This window comes from Aspergillus affinis, assembly GCF_023601865.1.
Source record: "Aspergillus affinis strain CMG 70 chromosome Unknown NODE_93_length_150861_cov_87_049760, whole genome shotgun sequence".
NCBI classification, from domain to species: domain Eukaryota; kingdom Fungi; phylum Ascomycota; class Eurotiomycetes; order Eurotiales; family Aspergillaceae; genus Aspergillus; species Aspergillus affinis.
This window is the reverse complement of record NW_026515874.1, coordinates 46,418-66,422: the sequence shown is the minus strand read 5'-3', so window position 1 is coordinate 66,422 and position 20,005 is coordinate 46,418. Positions and strand designations below refer to the sequence as shown.

At 48.7% G+C, this 20,005-nt stretch overlaps 7 protein-coding genes across 7 annotated transcripts; 5 read left to right on the top strand and 2 right to left on the bottom strand.

The window, feature by feature from the left end:
- Positions 1-328: 328 nt before the first annotated feature.
- On the top strand, positions 329-1,620 carry KD926_011314 (D-mandelate dehydrogenase-like dehydrogenase; the record flags this gene model as incomplete). The annotated part of the gene is made up of 5 exons (XM_053103582.1): positions 329-375; positions 439-653; positions 727-1,136; positions 1,223-1,462; positions 1,522-1,620. 5 exons carry the CDS (start codon positions 329-331, stop codon positions 1,618-1,620), a joined length of 1,011 nt encoding a protein of 336 aa, XP_052953057.1.
- A 407-nt stretch (positions 1,621-2,027) lies between these two features.
- On the top strand, positions 2,028-3,803 carry KD926_011313 (Amidase; the record flags this gene model as incomplete). Its single annotated transcript, XM_053103581.1, has 4 exons — positions 2,028-2,059; positions 2,112-2,306; positions 2,479-2,940; positions 3,098-3,803. 4 exons carry the CDS (start codon positions 2,028-2,030, stop codon positions 3,801-3,803), a joined length of 1,395 nt encoding a protein of 464 aa, XP_052953056.1.
- A 36-nt stretch (positions 3,804-3,839) lies between these two features.
- KD926_011312 (uncharacterized protein) lies at positions 3,840-4,859 on the bottom strand (the record flags this gene model as incomplete). The annotated part of the gene is made up of 1 exon (XM_053103580.1): positions 3,840-4,859. One exon carries the CDS (start codon positions 4,857-4,859, stop codon positions 3,840-3,842), a length of 1,020 nt encoding a protein of 339 aa, XP_052953055.1.
- Positions 4,860-5,881: 1,022 nt separating this feature from the next.
- Positions 5,882-6,877, top strand: KD926_011311 (uncharacterized protein; the record flags this gene model as incomplete). The annotated part of the gene is made up of 5 exons (XM_053103579.1): positions 5,882-5,905; positions 5,967-6,411; positions 6,456-6,604; positions 6,690-6,742; positions 6,790-6,877. The coding sequence occupies 5 exons, from the start codon at positions 5,882-5,884 to the stop codon at positions 6,875-6,877; spliced, it is 759 nt and encodes a 252-aa protein (XP_052953054.1).
- A 785-nt stretch (positions 6,878-7,662) lies between these two features.
- On the top strand, positions 7,663-9,348 carry KD926_011310 (uncharacterized protein; the record flags this gene model as incomplete). The annotated part of the gene is made up of 3 exons (XM_053103578.1): positions 7,663-7,909; positions 7,993-8,106; positions 8,315-9,348. The coding sequence occupies 3 exons, from the start codon at positions 7,663-7,665 to the stop codon at positions 9,346-9,348; spliced, it is 1,395 nt and encodes a 464-aa protein (XP_052953053.1).
- A 2,883-nt stretch (positions 9,349-12,231) lies between these two features.
- On the bottom strand, positions 12,232-15,297 carry KD926_011309 (uncharacterized protein; the record flags this gene model as incomplete). Its single annotated transcript, XM_053103577.1, has 3 exons — positions 12,232-13,559; positions 13,611-14,246; positions 14,316-15,297. The coding sequence occupies 3 exons, from the start codon at positions 15,295-15,297 to the stop codon at positions 12,232-12,234; spliced, it is 2,946 nt and encodes a 981-aa protein (XP_052953052.1).
- A 547-nt stretch (positions 15,298-15,844) lies between these two features.
- KD926_011308 (GAL4) lies at positions 15,845-19,820 on the top strand (the record flags this gene model as incomplete). Its single annotated transcript, XM_053103576.1, has 7 exons — positions 15,845-16,116; positions 16,388-16,741; positions 17,774-18,642; positions 18,709-18,759; positions 18,816-18,954; positions 19,014-19,074; positions 19,128-19,820. 7 exons carry the CDS (start codon positions 15,845-15,847, stop codon positions 19,818-19,820), a joined length of 2,439 nt encoding a protein of 812 aa, XP_052953051.1.
- Between the last annotated feature and the right edge of the window lie 185 nt (positions 19,821-20,005).

The window sequence follows — 20,005 nt, the reverse complement described above, 5'->3', positions numbered from 1 at the left end:
TCTCCCCCTCCATTTCTTCTTCTCTTTCCCCCGTTCCTTTTCATTCTGTCGTTTTTATAGACCTCGTCGCAAGGGACCTCTTCCTCCTGGCTTTCATTTGTGCCTATACGACTACACACCCGAGGTTGTCTTCTGTGAGTGTTTGCGCGATATCAATCCCGCCTGTTCGTGCTTCTCGGCCTGCATTTCCCCGCGTCTTATCTCGGGATAATTCAGTTGCGATATATCATTGTGGTTATATACTCTGTCCAGTCCGGAGTGCTAACGAACCTGGGATCAATTGATAGAATAACTCCTGATCCGTCCCTCATATAAAGATCCTTACACAATGGCATCCACGAAACCCAAGGCTCTTCTCCTCGGACGTATAGTCCAGTATGTCCCGTCCCGCACATTCCCTCTACAGTTCATACCAAACAAGTCGACTAACTACCACAGCGCACACAAAACCTGGCAATCTCTCGGCGAAATCGCCGAGCTGATCGAGCCCACCGCTACCAACCGCGCCGAGTTCCTGCAAGAATGCCGTGACGGTAAACTCGACGACGTGGTCGCCGCATACCGCACCTTCGACTCGGTCAGCATCACCGGCCTAGTAGACGAGGAGGTCGTGAACGCGCTGCCTAGTTCCTTGAAGTACCTGGCTCACTGTGGTATGTTTATACTTTCTGTCCGGGAGGAAAGGGAAGTGCCGTCTAACCTATTGTTTTTCCTCTCACAATATAGGCGCCGGATACGACCAAGTCGACGTACACGCCTGCAGCGCTCGGAACCCGCCTCTGCGCGTCTCGAACGTGCCCACAGCCGTCGACGACGCCACCGCCGACGTGAACATGTTTCTGATCATCGGCGCCCTGCGGAACTTCAACACGGGCATGCAGGCACTGCGCGAAGGGAAGTGGCGCGGTCAGCCGCTCCCCGTCCTCGGCCACGACCCGGAGGGCAAGGTGCTGGGAATCCTGGGGATGGGAGGGATCGGGCGGAATTTGAAGCGCAAGGCCGAGGCGTTCGGCATGCGCGTCATCTATCACAATCGTCGACCGTTGACGGAGGAATTGGCCGCCGGGGCTGAGTATGTGTCGTTTGAAGAATTGCTCTCCACGAGTGATGTGATCAGTTTGAATCTGCCGTTGAATGTGAGTGCATTGAACCAGACGGACTCCCGGGGTGGGCGGGGGCGCTTGATGTATTATGAAGCGAATGCTAATACGATGCTGGATAGAAAAACACGCGCCATATCATTAGCAAGCCGCAATTCGACCAGATGAAGGACGGCGTGGTAATTGTGAACACGGCTCGTGGCGCCGTTATCGACGAAGACGCGCTCGTAAATGCTCTGGACAGCGGTAAGGTTTACTCGGCCGGTCTGGATGTCTTCGAGGAAGAGCCGAAGGTCCACCCCGGTCTTGTACGCAATCCCAACGTGCTACTGGTGCCGCACATGGGCACATGGACAGTCGAGGTAAGTCCTAGACTCAGTTTGGAAGATCAGAGTGAACTCAGCGCTAATTTGTTCTGCAGACCCAGACGGCCATGGAGGAGTGGGCAATCGGGAACCTGCGTCTCGCGCTCGAGGCTGGGAAATTAAAGAGCCCGGTTCCAGAGCAGGCAAACCTATAAGTTCCTGATCATGACATTGTACTTGTTTGACTTTTGGATGTGTACATGAATCTAATAGAGAGGGATTGAGCATACGGATTGCCCAAGTAAACGCACTACTTCATTGCAGGTCCCCGCGGGCTAATTCAACGAGCCTATCAGACGGTGTTCCCATACCGCAAGGTATGAAGCCACCTAGAATAAATAAGATACATACATATGTAGGTTTCCTCCTATAACCAGACACCCACGCATGCCATTACTCTTAGTAAAAGGGGGTGGAGTGGAAGTATATACTTAAGTTATCCGCAAAGGTGGACCTGCATCGGAACGGCCGACACCCTCACAGTATCAAAAGGTGTACCCTCCACTAAGGATAGTCGCATCTTGTGTTTTAGGTTCATCAACTCTAGGAAATAACTAGAACCATGTCTATCATATCAATCTCAGATGGTGTCGGGTGTGTAAGAGACCCCAATCCCACTGGCCATAACAGCTAACAAATGGCGTAGCTCCGACATAGGCGATATCGACCTACGGGCTTTCGCAGCCGAACTCCAGATTGAGGTCTCAGATGACAAAGATGCAGAGGACTACCTGACTCTACCGAGATCCCTCGGAGCAGTCTTAGGAAGCATTGACAACGCGCCCGACTACATCCCGCCGGACCTGCTTCCTGAAAACACCCAGCAGCGTCGCGCATTCTGGTAGCCTGCAGCGGAGGACAACCCATTCAATGCCTGGAGCCATCAATGTGATCTCAGGTACGCAGTTCATGTAAATAACATACTCAGTGGACGAACTATTGCTATCAAAGACAACATATCAGTGGGAGGACTACCGACCACGCTTGGGCTGCCGGAGTCATTGTTCCCTCAGGGCGACGGGCACCCGATTTCCCCCGATTGACGCAGTCGTGGTATCCCGGATTCTTAACACTGGCGGCATCATTAAGGGTACATCGACCTGCGAGAGCTTCTGTGCTTCCCCGCTATCCTTCACGTCGGCAACAGGGCCAGATCATAACCCACGGTTGCACGGTCACACGGCTGGTGGAAGTAGCAGCGGCTCTGCAGTTCTTGTCACCGCTCACCGTATTGCAGAGAAGAGCGGGAATAGTGGTTTACCATTGATGGGCCAAACTGCGGAGTTGGCTATTGGCACTAACCAGGCTGGGTCCGTTCGTATCCCGGCTTCCTACAGTGGCATTTGGGGACTGAAGCCGACATCTAGCCTGGTTCCATACACTGGTGCTGCGTCCATGTCGCCGATGATTGACCATATCGGCCCGCTGGCTGCTGAACTTGATGGTATCGCTGCGCTGTTGGAAGTGATGGCAGGGTATGACGGGTACGACGCGCGGATGATCCCGGAAACCTCATTGCTACATCAGGTGAAGCCGTACCGAGAAATCTTGCGTCAAGCGAGGCGAAAATCCGGCCACATGCTTCGAGTTGGCTTGTTGAAGGAGACCTTTTGACATGCCCGGGATTTCTAGCACCGTGCGAGATATCGTCTACCAGGCAGCAAAGAAATACTTTGCGGCTGCCGGGGCTTCTGTGATCGAAGTATCTATCCCAATGCACCGACAAGGACCCGCCATCTGGACTGCCGCAACTCGACCGTCCATGTCTGGTTATTTGTGTCACGGGAGCCCTTCCGGTCAGCTTGCTTTCCTGCCGCCACATGCGCAGATCAAATGGCCTCCATCCCAGGAGACATACAACACACTGACCGCTCTCAATCCGGCCGTGGTTAACATCATGCTCAGCGAGAAGCTTGCTCGAAGCTCCTCGGTCAAGACAGGGCTCGAAGCTAAAACTCGCCGGATGGTGTTTGCACTCAGAGCCGCCTACGACGCCGCTCTTGAACACGTTGATATTCTCGTGACGCCTTGTGCATCGAGTGTTGCCATGGCGCATCCCAATTCGCTCGATTCTAATGGAGAAAAGGCCATGATCCTGGACAGACTGGGTGTTGCTGTTGGTGTGACTGGCAATACCTGTCCGTTCAATGTTACTGGGCATCCGGCTTTGAGTGTGCCGTGTGGCTTTTCAGCGGCCGAGAGTCACCCGGATGTCTCACTTCCTGTCGGTATGCAGATTGTTGCGAGGTGTTGGAATGATGAGAAGCTTCTCGAGGCTGGGACTTTGTTCGAATGGGGCAGGGAAATATCGAAGGGAGTGGAGGATAGTAACAAATGAAAGCTTGTGCTGATATATGACTATCTTATATCTACTTCACTCTCTCAAAAACTCCTCAATCGCCCGCTCCATAAACTCCCTATCCTCAAGACCATACCCCAGCCCCGCCAAATGCCCCCAAGCAGATGGGATACGCTTGAACGTTGAGCGAATGATCAAGCTCGACTCAATCTCCGCTGCCTCCCAGCGAAAATACTGGTCCGTCTCACTCGGCATAACTAGAACACGCGCTCTAAGTCGCGCCAACGCCTCCTGTAAAGATGAATCCCCCGTCACCAAGGTCACGTCTCCTTTCTGCCACATCCCAAGCATAGCAAGCAAATCATCCGGATGCCAGTTCAGATAATTCATCCCCGCTGCATCCGCATCCCAATCACCCAACGTCTCGTATCCGATCGATTTGTACATCTCTTTCTCAAACCACTCCGGGCTCGTCAGCCATGCTGAGTAGGCTTTTCCGAATGCCCGCAGCCCGTCCGATACCGACCCAGACCCAGAGGTGGCTCCAGTCTCATGGTTATGGTCCCTGTCAATTTGTTTTGTCTTGCGATAATCCGCCGAATAAACCAACGCCGCCTTCAGCCCCTCGAGAAACTGGTGGTTGTGTCGACTGGTTCTCGCCGGCGAGCAGATGATGACCGCGCTTTGGACACACTCGGGATACATCAGTGTCCAGTGATACGCGCACTGTCCGCCCATCGAGAAGCCGAGGATGACGTCAATGGCTTCAATATTGAGATGTTGGATGAGTAGCTCGTGCTGGGCACGTACGCAGTCTTCGTATCGGAGTGACACCGGAAAATGGGCCATATTCGAGGGACTGGAGGACTCGCCATTGCCGAATAAGGCGACCACGATGATGCGGTGACTTTGAAGTGCGGTGTCCTGGAAGGTTAGGTCTAAGGCTAGGCGACTGCGGAAACAGGTTGGGGTGAGGGCTACTTTGCTTGCGCTGGAATTGATGTCGAGGTAGGCCAGATGCACGTTTGTTGGGCCGGTTCCGTCGCTGAAGATGAAGTTGGGGATTTGGTGGTGTTGGGGGGGAGGGGTTGACATCCTGATCCTGATGTCTTTGGAATGAGTCTTGAACTGGAGGGTTCTATGATGGTTTGTCTGATGTTTGTCATGATTCAGTGGCATCGTCCCTTGTTTCGCACCATCTCCAACTGCCTGATCAGATTGTCGGACAGTCCGACAGGCTGCAATCGGGAGACGGAAGACTGGTGATACTATTAAAGAAGTCAAACCGAGGACCAGACATGCCCTAATCATCGATCATCATCATCCTACCTGTTTACCGAAACCATCTTCTGCCAATTGCCAATTACCATGTTGCCTAACGGATAGGCATACCTCGCGAATCCCAACGCCCCCGAGGGCGCCACCCGATTTCCCCAAGCGCGTCTTTCTCCTCTCTCCGCGCACCGCACGATCTATGTCTCCGGCACAGCTTGCTGCCGCCCTGACGGTTCCTGGCCCGGCGTGACCGAGCACCCTTACGGAAGTCGGACTCTCGACATCCGCCAGCAAACGGCTGCGGTCCTCGAGAATGTCGACAACATTATCAAGGGCGCGACAGACGGAAGAGGGGGCATTCACAATCTCATCGACGCTGCTCTTTACATCCTAGACATGAAAAGTCAATACATGGGGTGAACGAGGAGTGGAATAAGGTGTTCCAGACGCGAGAAAGTGCCCCGGCCAGAGCTACGATTGGGGTGAAGGAGCTGCCGGATTCGAGAATGATTGTCGAGGTTAAGGCGGTTGCGGTGGTCGATCTTTAGAAGGGGATGAGTGACATTGTACCGAGGACTGTACCTCGGGTTTCTTTGAAAGATGGATGGATACCTTGAGCTTGAGCACTAGCTATTGTGAGGGAATGGATGAAGAGCGCATCATCCCTTCTGTCTATGGTCAACCAGCTAAGATACAAGCAATCCATCCGACAAGCATACAGCATGCACCACCTGGTACTGATTAGATAACGTAAACTTCACCGATCTAACTCATATGATTTGACTCTGCTACATACTTGTTTTATTTTTGCCGTACTCCCGTCGGACCGAGCGACGACTCCAATGCACAATCGGAGAGTCCGCTATGTACGGAGCTGAAAAAAAAACATATTCGAAGACCTGAGATGTAATTCTTTGATATACTTAGGCTCAATACCCCAATCCCTTGCTATTCGTTGAGACGAGTCCGAACTTCGTCCCGAATGCCATGGATGCTGCTCCATCCCCTGTTATCCTCGTTGCGGCCGGTAGCGCAGGTTTCGGTGCTCAGGTAGCCAGCACTTTCGCACAGCAGGGCTACCGAGTAGTCATTAACTACAACTCCAATTCTGAACGTGCGGAGAAGTTACTCGCCCAGATTTCGGGGCAAGAGGGAGACAATCCGAGCACGAGCACCACCGCCATCACATTCAGATATATAGCTCTCTGCGCAGATCTATCTGCCCAGTTCGAAATTCAACGTCTTGTACACGGGACTTACAAAATAATGGGGCGCATTGACGTCGTTCTCTCCAACGGAGGCTGGTCACGATTTCGAGATACAAGCTCGATAGATGATAATGTCTGTGAAGAGGACTGGGACCGTGCATTTGGTATGAACGTCAAGTCCCATCTTTGCTTGTTGCATACTGCGAAGCCGCGTCTGGAGGAGGTGGAGGGGTCTTTTATCTTATCGGGTGGATTATCTTCATGGGCGAGACTGCTACGGCCGCAAGTTGTACTATGAACAGTGTCCAGGTCATCGTCGGGATGGTCCAGATTACGTACCCTGATTGGGAAGCCCCGGTAAGATATCTCTCTAGAAGAACGCTGAAAGACGATGAATACTTACAGATGAAGCACAGAGATGGCTAAATTGGTTCATGTATAGCGGGCTTACGACGTCCGCACTGATATTCTCTTTGTCCCAGAAACACCCTCCAGGTCTTGCACTGATAGGGGGTTTTATAGTTAACTAACTAAATTGCCAGATTCAAGGGCCTCAATAGCAATTCAGACTTCTTAATGATTCCATTGGTTGAGCCACATATCCACTACACCCTCGGTCGCGACAACTAGTTAACTAACGTAATCCACGGCCGTGTTGCGCACCTTCGCCGCCACCTCAAAATATGTCAACCGTATGTGACCGCTAGTTACATAGGAGACCTTCCTATTCCGGACATCGGTATTGGCTAGATTGCTTATCATTCTTCATGTATTTAAACCACCATTTGCAGCTAGATTGAAAGAATCAGACCTTCATCATTCGATATTCCTAAGGGTACATTACTAGCAATTACGCCTAGAGAGACGGCCAACAAAATATTTAACTACAACACTTCTTCAACGCGTCAAAATCCAGGACTATTGGACATACTATAAGAAGCTGCCCTAGTAAATAGCTATTTATTTTATTTTCTATATATTCAAATTTAAAGGTGTGGTTGGTTGCAAAGCTTCAAAAACATACTGGGTGCGGCGGAGGTGCGCAACTCGGCCGTGGATTACGTTAACTATGACAGGTCAGTGATGACATAATAGGGTCAGAGGCTGTAAGTACCTCCTATTGTTGGAACTTCATTCTTCCTAAGAAATTTGTATACAAATGCAAAATTGTTACTACTCCCAGGTACAACAGTACAGACTCCAAGGTCTCGCCTAAATCACTGGCACCCCCACAAAGAAAATTTTCTCTGCCAACCTGCCTCTAAAGTTCTTTCTCTTCCTTTCAACTATCCCTCTTCTCTTCCACAAGGACCACAACTCACATCCTCGAATACTGCCTTGCTTCCTCTTAATCTTGAAACAACCCTACTTCATTTAGCCTACATCAAATCATCCACCCAGATTCAAGCTGCACGATGGCTGATAATGTGGGGCTGTCCGATGAGTTTGGAGACCCGCTGCGACTGCAGCTCATCCAAGAGCTGGCTCAAATCTCCGGGCTTTCCCGTGTTCATTCAGCGACTTGGGCGTGCCTATGGTTCGCTGACATTGACAGTCTGAAACATAATATCGAAAAGGCCAAGAAGGATAATGAGTGGATCAATTATATACTCCTTATGCTGGCACCTAGCTCTCAAGATACATCAATGATGTTGAAAGCCTGTAAGTGCAATCTAATTACCCATCCACGCTGACAAGAGTCTCCTTTGGTTTTATAAGTATCAGCATTAATTCTTTATCACCAGGGTCTGTTCGGAAGAAAACCAGAAAAACACAGATCACAGATGACTCGGACGCAGACGATACTAAAGCCTCTGATGATTCCGATCATGATGAGACAACTCCAACCCGAAAAAGAGGTATTGGCGTTCTAAAATCAGGCCAAAAGTCCAAAATTCCTCGGCTGCGCGGAACAGCATTCCCCGAAGGGGCTTCGAAAGCCAACACTTATCCCAGAGATAGAAATATTACAAAGCCGGGTGGTTTAAAATGTCTATGAATTCTTCAAGTCAATTGCTAATCCAAATCAGTGTCTGCAGAGAGATGAAGAAGCTTGCCTGATCACAGGCTTCGGAGAACCGCTCGAGGTGGCACATATTTACCCATATTCTCTCGGGGATAGAACCAAGCTAGGCCCCCGGATCTTCTGGTCGACGCTGAAATTCTTCTGGTCGCCTGCTCACATTGCAGCCTGGGAAAAAGAGCTACTCGGGCCCAAGGGCACTGAGGTTTGTCCAAACCTCATGACTTTGGTAAATATGGCCCACAAATTGTGGGAGCATGCGAGGTTTGCTCTACGCCCCTTGAGCATCACCGAAGACAAGAAAAGCTTGAAAGTACAATTTTATTGGCTACCTCGTCTCGACTATTCGCACTCTCGCTCAATGACTCGAATCCCACACCCCTTTCCAGAGGATCTTTCTTCAAGCGAAAGTAAAGATAGAACCTTGGCTAAATTGTACCACATGGAGACAGATCTGCAGGTCAAGTCTAAAGATATCTTGACTTTTCGCACCGCAAACCCCATCACACACCCTCTCCCATCCTTCAATTTACTGGAGATGCAGTGGGTACTGCATCGTGTTTTGGCCCTTAGCGGGGCCGCAGACGTCCCCTATGAGGACTTAGACCCTGACTCAGATATGACAATGTGGGCCCGCATTTACAATCTCGAAGAGATAACTGTCGAGCCTTCAGTTGAACTAGCGCCTGAAAATGAACGCCCGGCCATATCTGAAGACGAAGACGAAGCCATTTCTGAAGCCTCTTTCAATTTCGAGTCTTTAGTTGAATTAGCGCCTCAAAACGAACCCGTTGTCAGGTGTGAAGAGGAAGCCATTTCCGAAGCTTCTATCAAACAGAAACTTGAAGCCGAAATGGGGGCCAGTGAGCAAAGTGAAACCGGCGAAAAATCCACCACGACGCTCACAACAGGATCGGAGACCGAGCAAAGGGGAAGGTCAATGACAAGAAAATCCCAACTCTTTGGCGAGAACCGCCCTCCTTGGAGACCCAGTCAATCACCCACAAAGCAGAAACATAAAGGCTTTTATCCTTCAACGAAAGGCAGCAAGTCGCCTAGAAAAGAGAGAAATGTTTAAAGAAAGGTAGCTCTAGTCGTCTCCAATATAGAATACGTCGCTTCGCATAGCGCCATAGTGAGTCACAGACGGGATCTTGATTCTAATACAGTCAGATTATCATTTTTAACCCTCTTTGAGATTACCTGTACAGTTATTTGTATGTATGAATATCAATTGTATCAGTAATAGTCTTGCTTTGTTCGTTCTTTAGAAATTCCAACTTCGTTAAGCTATTACTATAGGCAATTTCAGCACGAGGGAAGTCCTGCGCCACTGTTAAATCATATGTGCGAGAGGCGGAGAAGGAGGCGGGAGAGGTGAAGCAAGAAACTGTGGTCAAGCTATTTCGGCAGTATTCATGGAGGCGGCGATATCCGGTTGGTTAGTATGTTGTTATCCTGCTGTCCTGACCTTCAACGATACGACAAAGCAAACAGCAGATGGTATGCTGTGGTCGCTTGCCTTCCAGCTCTATAATGTCGGGGCCAAGTCTGCAGCATATCTTGATTCTTTGTTTCAAGCCCACAAGAATAGTGGCGATCAACCTACAGCAAAGGCCCTTTTAGATAATATTTTTAAGATGCTCACGATTCAGAAAAAAGTTTCTCTCGTCCTAGATGCACTGGGTGAATCAAGCATGAGGAATGATATTCTAGTGTGGATCAAAGACGTGGTGTCTAGGCCAGATTTAGCCCGTGTCCAACTGCTTTTCACCAGTTCGACCCGAATCTGAGTTTCTGCGCCATATCCCGTGCTTTATAGGAGAGCAGAACTGCCTAGTACTGGATAAACAGGCCATCAACCTCGATATCCGATCATAGGTCACCGCACAAGTTGCTCGACAGCGCGACTTTACAGAGAAAATACTGTCAAAGAATCTTCTTGAGAAAATTCAGGAGAAGGTTGGCGACGGGGCCGACGGGATGTGAGATATCGCTACTTGAATTAATATGCTGAAAGATGCTGACGCCCTGTTCAAGTTCAGATGGGCATTTCGTCAATTAGATAGCCTTACTCGCTGCCGTCATGAGGCAGCTATGGAGGAAGCTCTCGCATCCTTGCCGATGGATCTGAATGAGACATATCAGCGTATGATTGCAAGCATACCAGCAGAGCTAGAACACGACGCGATACGCTTGCTGCAATTCCTGGTACACTCCGAGCGACCTCTTAAACTGGTTGAGGCAAAAGAAATAATCGCAACACGGATTGAAAATGAGTCGCGAGGGTTTGATATCAAGCGTCGATTGTTTCAAGACACTGATGTTTTGGCTTATTGTCCTGGCCTAGTAACCGCCATTGACGCTACTGATAAAGAGTTACATCTTGCGCACTTTTCAAGATTACATCTGCTAGTATCTCCATCACGAAGACATGCTTGGCTTACCTTACAGGCATTAAAGATAGCAGCAGCTGGATCTCACGGGATTTTCCTATGGCAGAATATGCGGCGACTTTATGGACAGAACAGGCTATGTTAATTGAGTCATCCGAAGACATCTTTCGAATGATAGTCAGCTTCATGGAGGATAAAGGGAGGAGTTTTATTGGGGTTGCCTCACGTTGCCCACGTGATATCTACACTGACATTTCGGAGGGGGGCTTCTTCCCTCCTACAACTGCCTCACAAGAGTCAGTTACTTGCCTCTGGTGGTAGCTCGTCATCTCTCACGCAGTCAAGACTCGATTTTGTTTACATCTTTCCTCTACGGCAACAGCGCTAATAAGCCTTGACTATATCACTTTCCGCCATGACGTTCAGCCAGTCCAGCAGTGTCACGCCTGCCCCACTTGATTCTGCGTGGCCTCCGGCCCACATTTGGACCATGGGTGCGGTAGACCGGGCCAGTTGGTTAGGACAGAGTCTCAGCCTGAAATATTGGGACTCTTCAGGTAAGGTGTCCCTTGCTTAAGTGCTCCCTTTCCTCTCCAACTCAATCCATGAATAGGTCAATGGAAATCTCCTATAGAAGTCCCGAATGATACATTAGAGGAGTTGGAAGAGTATCTTGAGGGTGACAACAAGAAGCTATTCATACAATTCGTTAGAAAAATGCTGCAATGGGACCCAGAGAAGAGACAAAGCGCCCGTGAACTTTTGACGGATCCTTGGCTAACAACATAGTAGCTCCTTGTACTTCCATCAGCGACTTAAGGAGGGGTGGTTGATATCATAATAACACCATCCTCACAGTCGACAATGATAGTACAGGCTTTCTCTTGTGTACCTATAACTTTTCTTTCTTGCACATAATTATCCTCTTTTACATACCGTGGGGCGTCTTCGAGAACGCGTGGGTGCAGCAGTGTCATGAAATAGAGGGTTTTCTTCCTTTATTTTTTTTAACTAGGGAGACTATTATTCTTTGATTTGCTATAGTCCTTCTCGAAATCGCCTTGACCAATATACACTGAGAAACTCTTTCTTGGTCCCACCGCCAAGACCTAAGCGCGGATCAATTATTGAGCGGGCTGCTTTAAATTGAGGGGAACAGTAGAATCGACTAGGTATATTACAGGACCAGACTACGTAATATTACGCAGTACGTACGAAAACCCCACGGAATTCCATGGAACCCCGAAGAGTGGTACCTCGTGTCTCGTTTCCAGACCTCTGTCGTGAAAATTCTCTCCGTTTTAGTCGCACGATAGGTACACCTTTGCTGGTCACACAATTGCAACCACTATTCAGCAATGCCTAGATCTGCGCTAATCTCTTTTAGACTAACCCTTGAATAAAAACTAGAAAGTGCAAAATATAAATTGGTTAGCATACTTTGCGCATAATAAGACGTAAAATTGCTTTTTGTCTTGGCCATAGAGAAACTACATACTGAACCAACGACTTTTGTAAGAATGAATCAGAAGAAAGTCTATAATTTCTACGGAAAGATTGAGACACTATTTTACATCTGTAATACCTAAGGCATTTAACCCATTTACAAGTTGCCGGACCCTACTATGATCAGGACCGAGGGCCTTCTCGTAGCCTGCTAGGGCTCGCTGGTACATCTCCTCTGCCTCTTTCAGCTTCCCCTGATCAGAGTAGAGAAGACCAAGGTTATTAACTGTATTGAGAGTCGGTAGGTATGTTTTATAATCAGGACCAAGGGCCTTTTCGTAACCTGCCAGTGCTCGCTGGTACATCTCCTCTGCCTCTTTCAGCTTCCCCTGATCTTTGTAGAGATTCCCAAAGTTATTGACTGTATCGAGAGTAGATGTATGATCAGGACCAAGGGCCTTCTCGTAACCTGCTAGGGCTCGCTGATACATCTCCTCTGCCTCTTTCAGCTTCCCCTGATCAGAGTAGAGATTCCCAAGGTTGTTAACTGTATCGAGAGTGGATGTATGATCAGGACCAAGGGCCTTCTCGTAACCTGCCAGAGCTCGCTGGTACATCTCCTCTGCCTCTTTCAGCTTCCCCTGATCTTTGTAGAGATTCCCAAGGTTATTGACTGTATCGAGAGTGGATGTATGATCAGGACCAAGGGCCTTCTTTTTGCCTGCCAGGGCTCGCTGGTATATCTCCTCTGCCTCTTTGAGCTTCCCCTGATCAGAGTAGAGGTTCCCTAAGCCATGGAATGCTCCCCACACCGCAATATCATGGCCTGGACAGCCCCTATAACGTACATAATTCGCGTGTGGAATAAGCCGTTGCTGAAGCTCGGAATAATTTCTGGTACTTGCGCTAGGGACGGTATACCCAACAGATACCAAAGCCAGTTCATTGAGCTGAATTGAATCCAGAGTTTTGCTTCCGCTAGCAAGGTGAATGCACCAGTCTTGTACCACTGGGTGCATAGCGTAGCTCCCTTCTTGTTCCTTAGCCTCCAGTAGAGAGAACCCGATAAGAGCCTTGACACCAATTTTGAACGCGATTCCGCTTGATGTAGTCTTTTCTAGCCAAGCTGGGAGATTCGAACTATAACAGCTACCTTTTATTAGTTCAAACCATATATCTCGATTATCGAAACAAGCAAGAAACAGTAACAGTTTAGCTGCGTTCGCGTCCCGCCGTTGAATCTCACGATATGAGATCATCCATGTTTGCAGAATATTGCCTTGCTGGTACTGACGTTCAGGATTTGATTGCAGCTGTAGATCAGACCAAGATGCGTAATAATACTGCAAGTACTCAGTGATGCTGGTTCCAGTTTCACGCATAAATGCCCCAGCGATGGCAATTGCCAATGGAAGGCCATCTAGACGGCTCGCAAGGGCAACGGTATCTATGTACATTAGTATCATAAATAAGATTGATCTCTTGAGTACCTTAATACCTGGATTGCTCTTAAGCTCTTTAGCTATATTTCTCATTGATAGATGGCTGCTTTGTAAGAGCAGTTGAATCGCATTCTTCAAGTCAAGTCTATGGATAGGAAATGACTTTCCTAGCTCTGTCAACCGTTGCAACCGAGAGGTAATTAGAACAGAGCCATGGTCGGCTCCAGGGAAGAATTCAAAAATATCATATGCATCACCAATGGAGCCATTGAAAGGGGAATATTGGTCGATATTGTCGAAAATGATCAGCCAGCGTGAGTTTCCCTCTATTGTTAGCCACTTCAACACATCTCTAGCTCGTTGCTCTACCTCCTCGTCATTTATTGCCCTATCAGCACACGACTGCCCTGGCAATCGGGGCAGGATAGAGCTCAAAGATTGTAATAGCGTGCCTCGATCCTTGCCACTTAGCCAGAAGATAGCAGTAAAATCATCTTTGTGGTCTCGTGCGAATCGGATCGCTAGTTGTGTCTTTCCCATCCCCCCAAGCCCATGAATAATTGCAACCTTTCGTGACTGGGTATCCGTGGGCCGTAAATACTGCCAGAGTTGGTCTAGCTCGCCTTGCCGTCCCACAAAATTCTCAATTACTGGTACATCCGTCAGGTCCAAAGGGACATCAAAGCGGTAAACTATATATGTGAACTAATATTCAGCAATCAATTCGAATTATTCAAGGAATACTATTAACATCCTCTTACCAGAGTCTGCGAGTGTGTCTCTTGCAGTTGGTGTGCAGTTAATCTGATCGGTTGCAACTATCAAGAGAAGCTCTTTCGCATAGGCTGCCGCTGCCGCTGCCGCATGCCCTTGCCATTGTTTATTCTTGTGTGAGTCGGCGTAGTCGCAGATACCCCGAATGACCAGACACGGAAAGTCGTTTATCAGTCCGGCCGCTTCCATCTCCACACAATATATACCTAAGTCTCGAGCCAGCTGGTCTCGCCGCCTGCCATCCTTCACAACTTGATTTGCCGATCCGATGAGTCCGTAGTGAATTACTGGTTCTTGGTGCTCTCGTGGAGTTCGTGAAACCAATCTAGATCGATCGCAATCAACACAGGTATCGGATATGACATGGTCATATTCTGCTTGGAATAGACAGTCCTCTTGCGTCGGTCGCGTGAATTTAGTAGCTTTGTGGGGCGATAGTTTGGCTTCCAGGTTGGAAATAAATCTGACAGCCTGGCTGTCTTCCGTGAGGTGATGCGCCTGGAGAGTCGCGAGAGCGGTCAACAGAACCTTAGGAGGTCGATTAAGCATTCCTGTTCGCTTAAATTGGCCGCCACTCAGTGCTTTGCCTAAATCGTACTGGATCACGCCTCCACAAGTGTCCGTTGGTTGGCTCACTACAATATCCCCGAGTCGGATATCTGCATTGCTGCTTGGTATTCCGCCGCCGATACCGACCATCAAGCCGAAGCGGATAGCGTGGAAACTAGAGAGCAACTGCATCCCAACCGTTGCGGCTGATGTAGTTCCATATGCGCCAGTCGGTAAGGTAGTAATAACGACATTATGTTCTCCGATGTTCCCAAAAATGTATGCATTTTGGTCCATCGGCAGGCGAGGTAAAGGCGGATGTGTTTTGTCCAGCATCAGCTTTGCAGCCGCCGTCTCCACTGGCAAGGCGCAAATCCATCCGACCGTATAATCGTCGTGGGATCGGGTCCTGGCATCCATAGTGGATTGACTCCCCTACGATCGGATTGTGCCTTATGATTTCTGACCTGTCAGTTTGTGTGGAACATGGGAGAAAGAATACTAATGTCAGGGAAGGCGGGGTTGAGCTGAACCTACACACCCGGCCAGTTAAGTGGTGCACGTGCCCCTAGAATCATACCATGGAAGACCAAGAGTAGCCGTGGTTACGTCCGCCCACCCGTGGCGTACGGTTCTGCTGGCATTAAACTTCAAAAATGGGTCAATTCAAGCCGGTTCGGTCCGCCCCTACGGCCTACCACTCCGCTTATACAGAATCAGCTTGATCGTAGATAGCTCTCAAATGAGATCAACTGCCTTGACAGTACATGACTTCGCTTGGAAATGTCACCTCCCAGGCACCAATCATACTGCAGATAATCCCCCGGAATCGTATAGAATTTATCGGCGCAGGTAATATCGGATCCATCGTCGGCCCGTATACCCAGGGGCTAATCCACTGTGGGGCCTAGAATAAGTCCACGTTGAATGATCATTCAGACAACCACTCCGCTTCGTTTGAAGCACTATGGCACCAAACCTCAAACCCCCACAGCTCGAGCTCATTCATCATATGATCGAGAGTAACTCATTAACAATGTCTGAAATGGCCCATGCAGCTGACTGCAGCAAGCAATCTATAGTACACATTCGCTCTAACCTCAAAGTATTCGGGAAGGTTAGGGCGCCGCGAAATGGTGTTGGACGCCCGCGAACCATCACGCCGCCTATGCTCGAAGCTCTTCGGGAACATTTGACAGAGAAGCCGACCTTATACCAAGACGAGGTGGCCCTCTTTCTGTAGGACGAATTTGGAAAGCATGTGACAATTCAAAGCATTAGTAGGGCGCTTGCTTCGGTCGGATGGTCGAAAAAAGCAGCTCGCCAGATTGCAAAGGAACGAAATGCGGATTTGCGGGACTTCTACCTCCACAATCTATCTTCTTTCAAGTCCTACCAATTGATCTTCGTGGATGAGTCAGGCTGTGACAAAAGGGTTGGGTTTACGACGAACTGGTTGGTCACCTCTAGGTGTGACACCAGTTCAGATTTCCAAATTTCACCGGGACAGACGCTATCAGATACTTCCTTCGTATGCTCAAGATGGACTGGTCCTGTGTCGAGTATTCCAGGGCGCTACTGATGCCGATGTTTTCGAAGACTTCATCGAGCAACTCCTTCAGCACTGTAACAGATGGCCAGAACCAAAGTCTGTTCTCGTTATGGATAATGCTTCATTTCATCGTACAGGAAACATCCAGCGAATGTGCGTAGATGCCGGCGTTAAGCTGATATATCTCCCTCCTTATTCACCGGATTTGAACCCTATTGAAGAGTTCTTCTCCGAGCTAAAACGATTTATCAAGCGCAAGTGGAATGAATATGAAATGAATCCAAACCAAGGGTTTGATGCATTTCTCGAATGGTGCGTTGAGGTGGTTGGTTCAAGGGTTTCGAGCGCGGAGGGCCATTTCCGAAATGCAGGTCTATTAATCGATGAATTTTGATTCTCAAGCCGCGACATGGAAGATATTTTAGGTTATATAGACGCCTAAAAGAACCCACCAGGTTAATCAATGCCCAAACTATATATCCGCTTCACTTGTCACGCATCCGTAGTATTTTTCTGCCCAGTACCTAATGTCCTTGACAAAACGCCGAGCAATACCCCACTTGACACCACGCGTCTTGAAGTAATTGGGATCTTTGTCTTCATCAATCTGCGCCAAGTCCAGTCCATCATCTAGGGCTACATCGCACGCTTTTCTGACCTCGGCCTTCAATATCTCATCACCCAAACGTGACTGTTGCCAGCTGCTGTATTCTCTCACAGCAACATCAAGAAGGCCTGGAATATGGATAGCAGGAACCTCGACCGAAGAGACAGTAGTGCCAAATCGTAACTCACACATGACGCTAGGGACCTCCTTGCCGCTAATCCCCTCACTGTTAAAGGGCTGTGATGAGGAGAATCACCAAGCGAGGACAGTCGGGGGATTTTGACAGCACTGCAAGGGCGAGTGGGGGACTTGAGATGGAGGTGGATAGTGCTTCCCGTCCTCATGTTCGAGGGGGATACTCCACATCATCTTTCCAAGTCTCTTCGGATTCGCTCCATTTCCAGCGCGAGACTCGTGCGAGATAAGACAAGATAAGGTAGATCCACCCGTGGAAGTGGGAGACTCGAGATTCTCCTTCGCTTTGTCCCCTCTCTCCCGCACGCACAACCTCTATCTCATGCAGTCAATAGGGCTAGAAACAGCTGCGAGAGCAGAAAGCTCTTGCAAGCGATGTCATCACAGAAAGAAGCGCTGTGACAAGACCTTGCCACAGTGTCAGGCGTGTAAGAATGCGAAAGCCTCATGCAGCTTCCTCGATGACGAGACGTAGTTAGCATCTTATCCGGTTGCGTTAGTAACTTACAGTTCCCACAGTCCAAGCTTCTAACATGAGCCAGCTATGTCCGTGGCTTGGAACGTCGAGTCAAAGAGCTGGATCAACAAATCGCGTCGCTGTTGAGTCCTCAAAATACACAGAATAGCCCATCTTCACATCTTAGGCACCAGAACGATGAACTTCCGCTTGCTGATAGTCCTATGCCCTCGGAACATGTAGTAAACAACTTACCACCGGTGCAGCGGGTGGATGATGCGATCCCAAGTATTGACACCCTCCTAGCCACTCCCTTGTTGAATGCTTTAGAGCAGAAGCCAGATAACCTAGTAGAGGAGCTACGACTGCTGTCTTTGGAAGCCGCTGCAGAGCGCTACCTGGGCTCTTCTTCCGGCCTCCCTTTAGCCAAGCTCACCCTGGCCGTTCTTCGGCGACTGTCTCCAGATCAAGACGTGTTCGATGAAGAGATCAGGGGTACTCAGCATCAAAACTGTGGCCTCGATACGGATGCCGTTCGGAAGTTAAATCCAATATCTTTTGAAATGACCCCTCAACTTAAACTTACAAGCCCCCTACCGCTCAACTCGCTGTTCGAAAGTCCGACCGTTGGTGACTATGAGGATACAACAGAGCTGACCTCGCTGGAACCCGCCTACATCAATTACATCTTGGAATTCTATTTCGCACATTCCCATACCCTTTATCCAATTATTCGCAAGAGTGATTTCGAGGAAGTGGTCTGGAGAGTAGACGCCAATCCGTTGGATCCTTTGGCCCAGTCTCACCTGTGGCAATTCAGGATATGGATGATTCTAGCGATCGGTTCAACGACACACTGCACTGTCTCCTTATTGGATGAGACTGAACCCGTACGGTTTTTTAATAAAGCGATGACTTATTTTGAGCAAGCGATGAGTTGCGGTGATTTGGTAGGTAGCCCACTAACGGCCACTTGCGTGGAAATTTGATTAACTCATGCCTCATGCCAGGCTTGATTAGAGGTCTTGATGCTTCAAGTATCATATTCTTTCTTCAACAAAATAGGACCCAGTAAGTGATCCGAAAGAATGCGAATATATCTACTTTTGCCACTGATACCGAAGCAGATACCTGGTTCTTAGTGGGCGTGGCAGCTCGCATGGCAACGGGAATGGGGCTCCACACCTCAGAGGTATACCAGTCTCTACCGGTTGATGTCGCAGAGCAGCAGAAACGTATATTCTTCTCTCTTTACATGATGGATCGGTATGCTTCAATAAAATGTTTTTGAGTCGGAAGAAGAGTATAACAGCTAATGATCTCAGTGTTGTTTCATTGGCTCTAGGCAGGCCTTTTGCGATTCAGGACGACGATATTACAGTTGAGGTTAGCCAAGTGTTGATTTTATATGAATGATCAATTTGCTAACATTGTTTTAGCCATTCGCCAATGCAGATGATGAGGATATCAAAGCAGATAGCATCAGACCCTCTACCAAGATAGAGCCTTCTACAATGGCGGTTCCTCTCCATATCTTAGCTTTGAGGAAGATTGCTAGTGAAATCAGGACCCTGGTCCATTCCCCGAAGTCTATTAGACAACAGGATCTCCAGACGCGAAAACAATCTATCCAAAGGCTCCACAAGCGACTTGTCGAATGGCGCCGAAGTATGCCGTTCCCTCTTCCCGACCTACAATCCAAGGTTCCCCATCTCTGTACTAGCTGGTTCGACCTAAATTACTACACTCACATAATCATGCTTTATCGCCCATTGCTGCAAAGTCCGAATTTGGAAATTTCCGGAATGAAAATTCTCGCAGACGCATCTTCAATGGCAATTCGACAAGCGGTTAATTTGCATCAGCAATATCGATTCGCTTTCAATTGGCTAAACCTCGTAGCCGTTTTCAACTCGGTACTGCCTCTTATGTATACCTCTACTGCACAGGTAGGAAATCTTCCCTTAGTGATAGATTATTCCAGAGCAATCGCGGATTTAGACCAGGCTGTGGAACTGTTGAAGTCCTTTAGGCGAAAGTTTCCTTCTGCGAAGAAGATTCAAGGCATGATCAAGGCCGTGATAAAGATACTTCGGGAATATGACATATCCTCGATGGGGTTTGGAGGATGAGTATAATACTATCTTCTAGGGCCTTCTTCGGGTTTATTAGTAACGAAACTTTTATAGCGTAGACTTTACATATAATGGGCTCATGTTACATTGGGGAGCTTCTGGTAGTCTTGGCTTATCTTGAAAATTGACTAACGAGCTGATGTCTGTATCATAGTGGAGCGTCGGCCTGTCCGAAAGTCTTG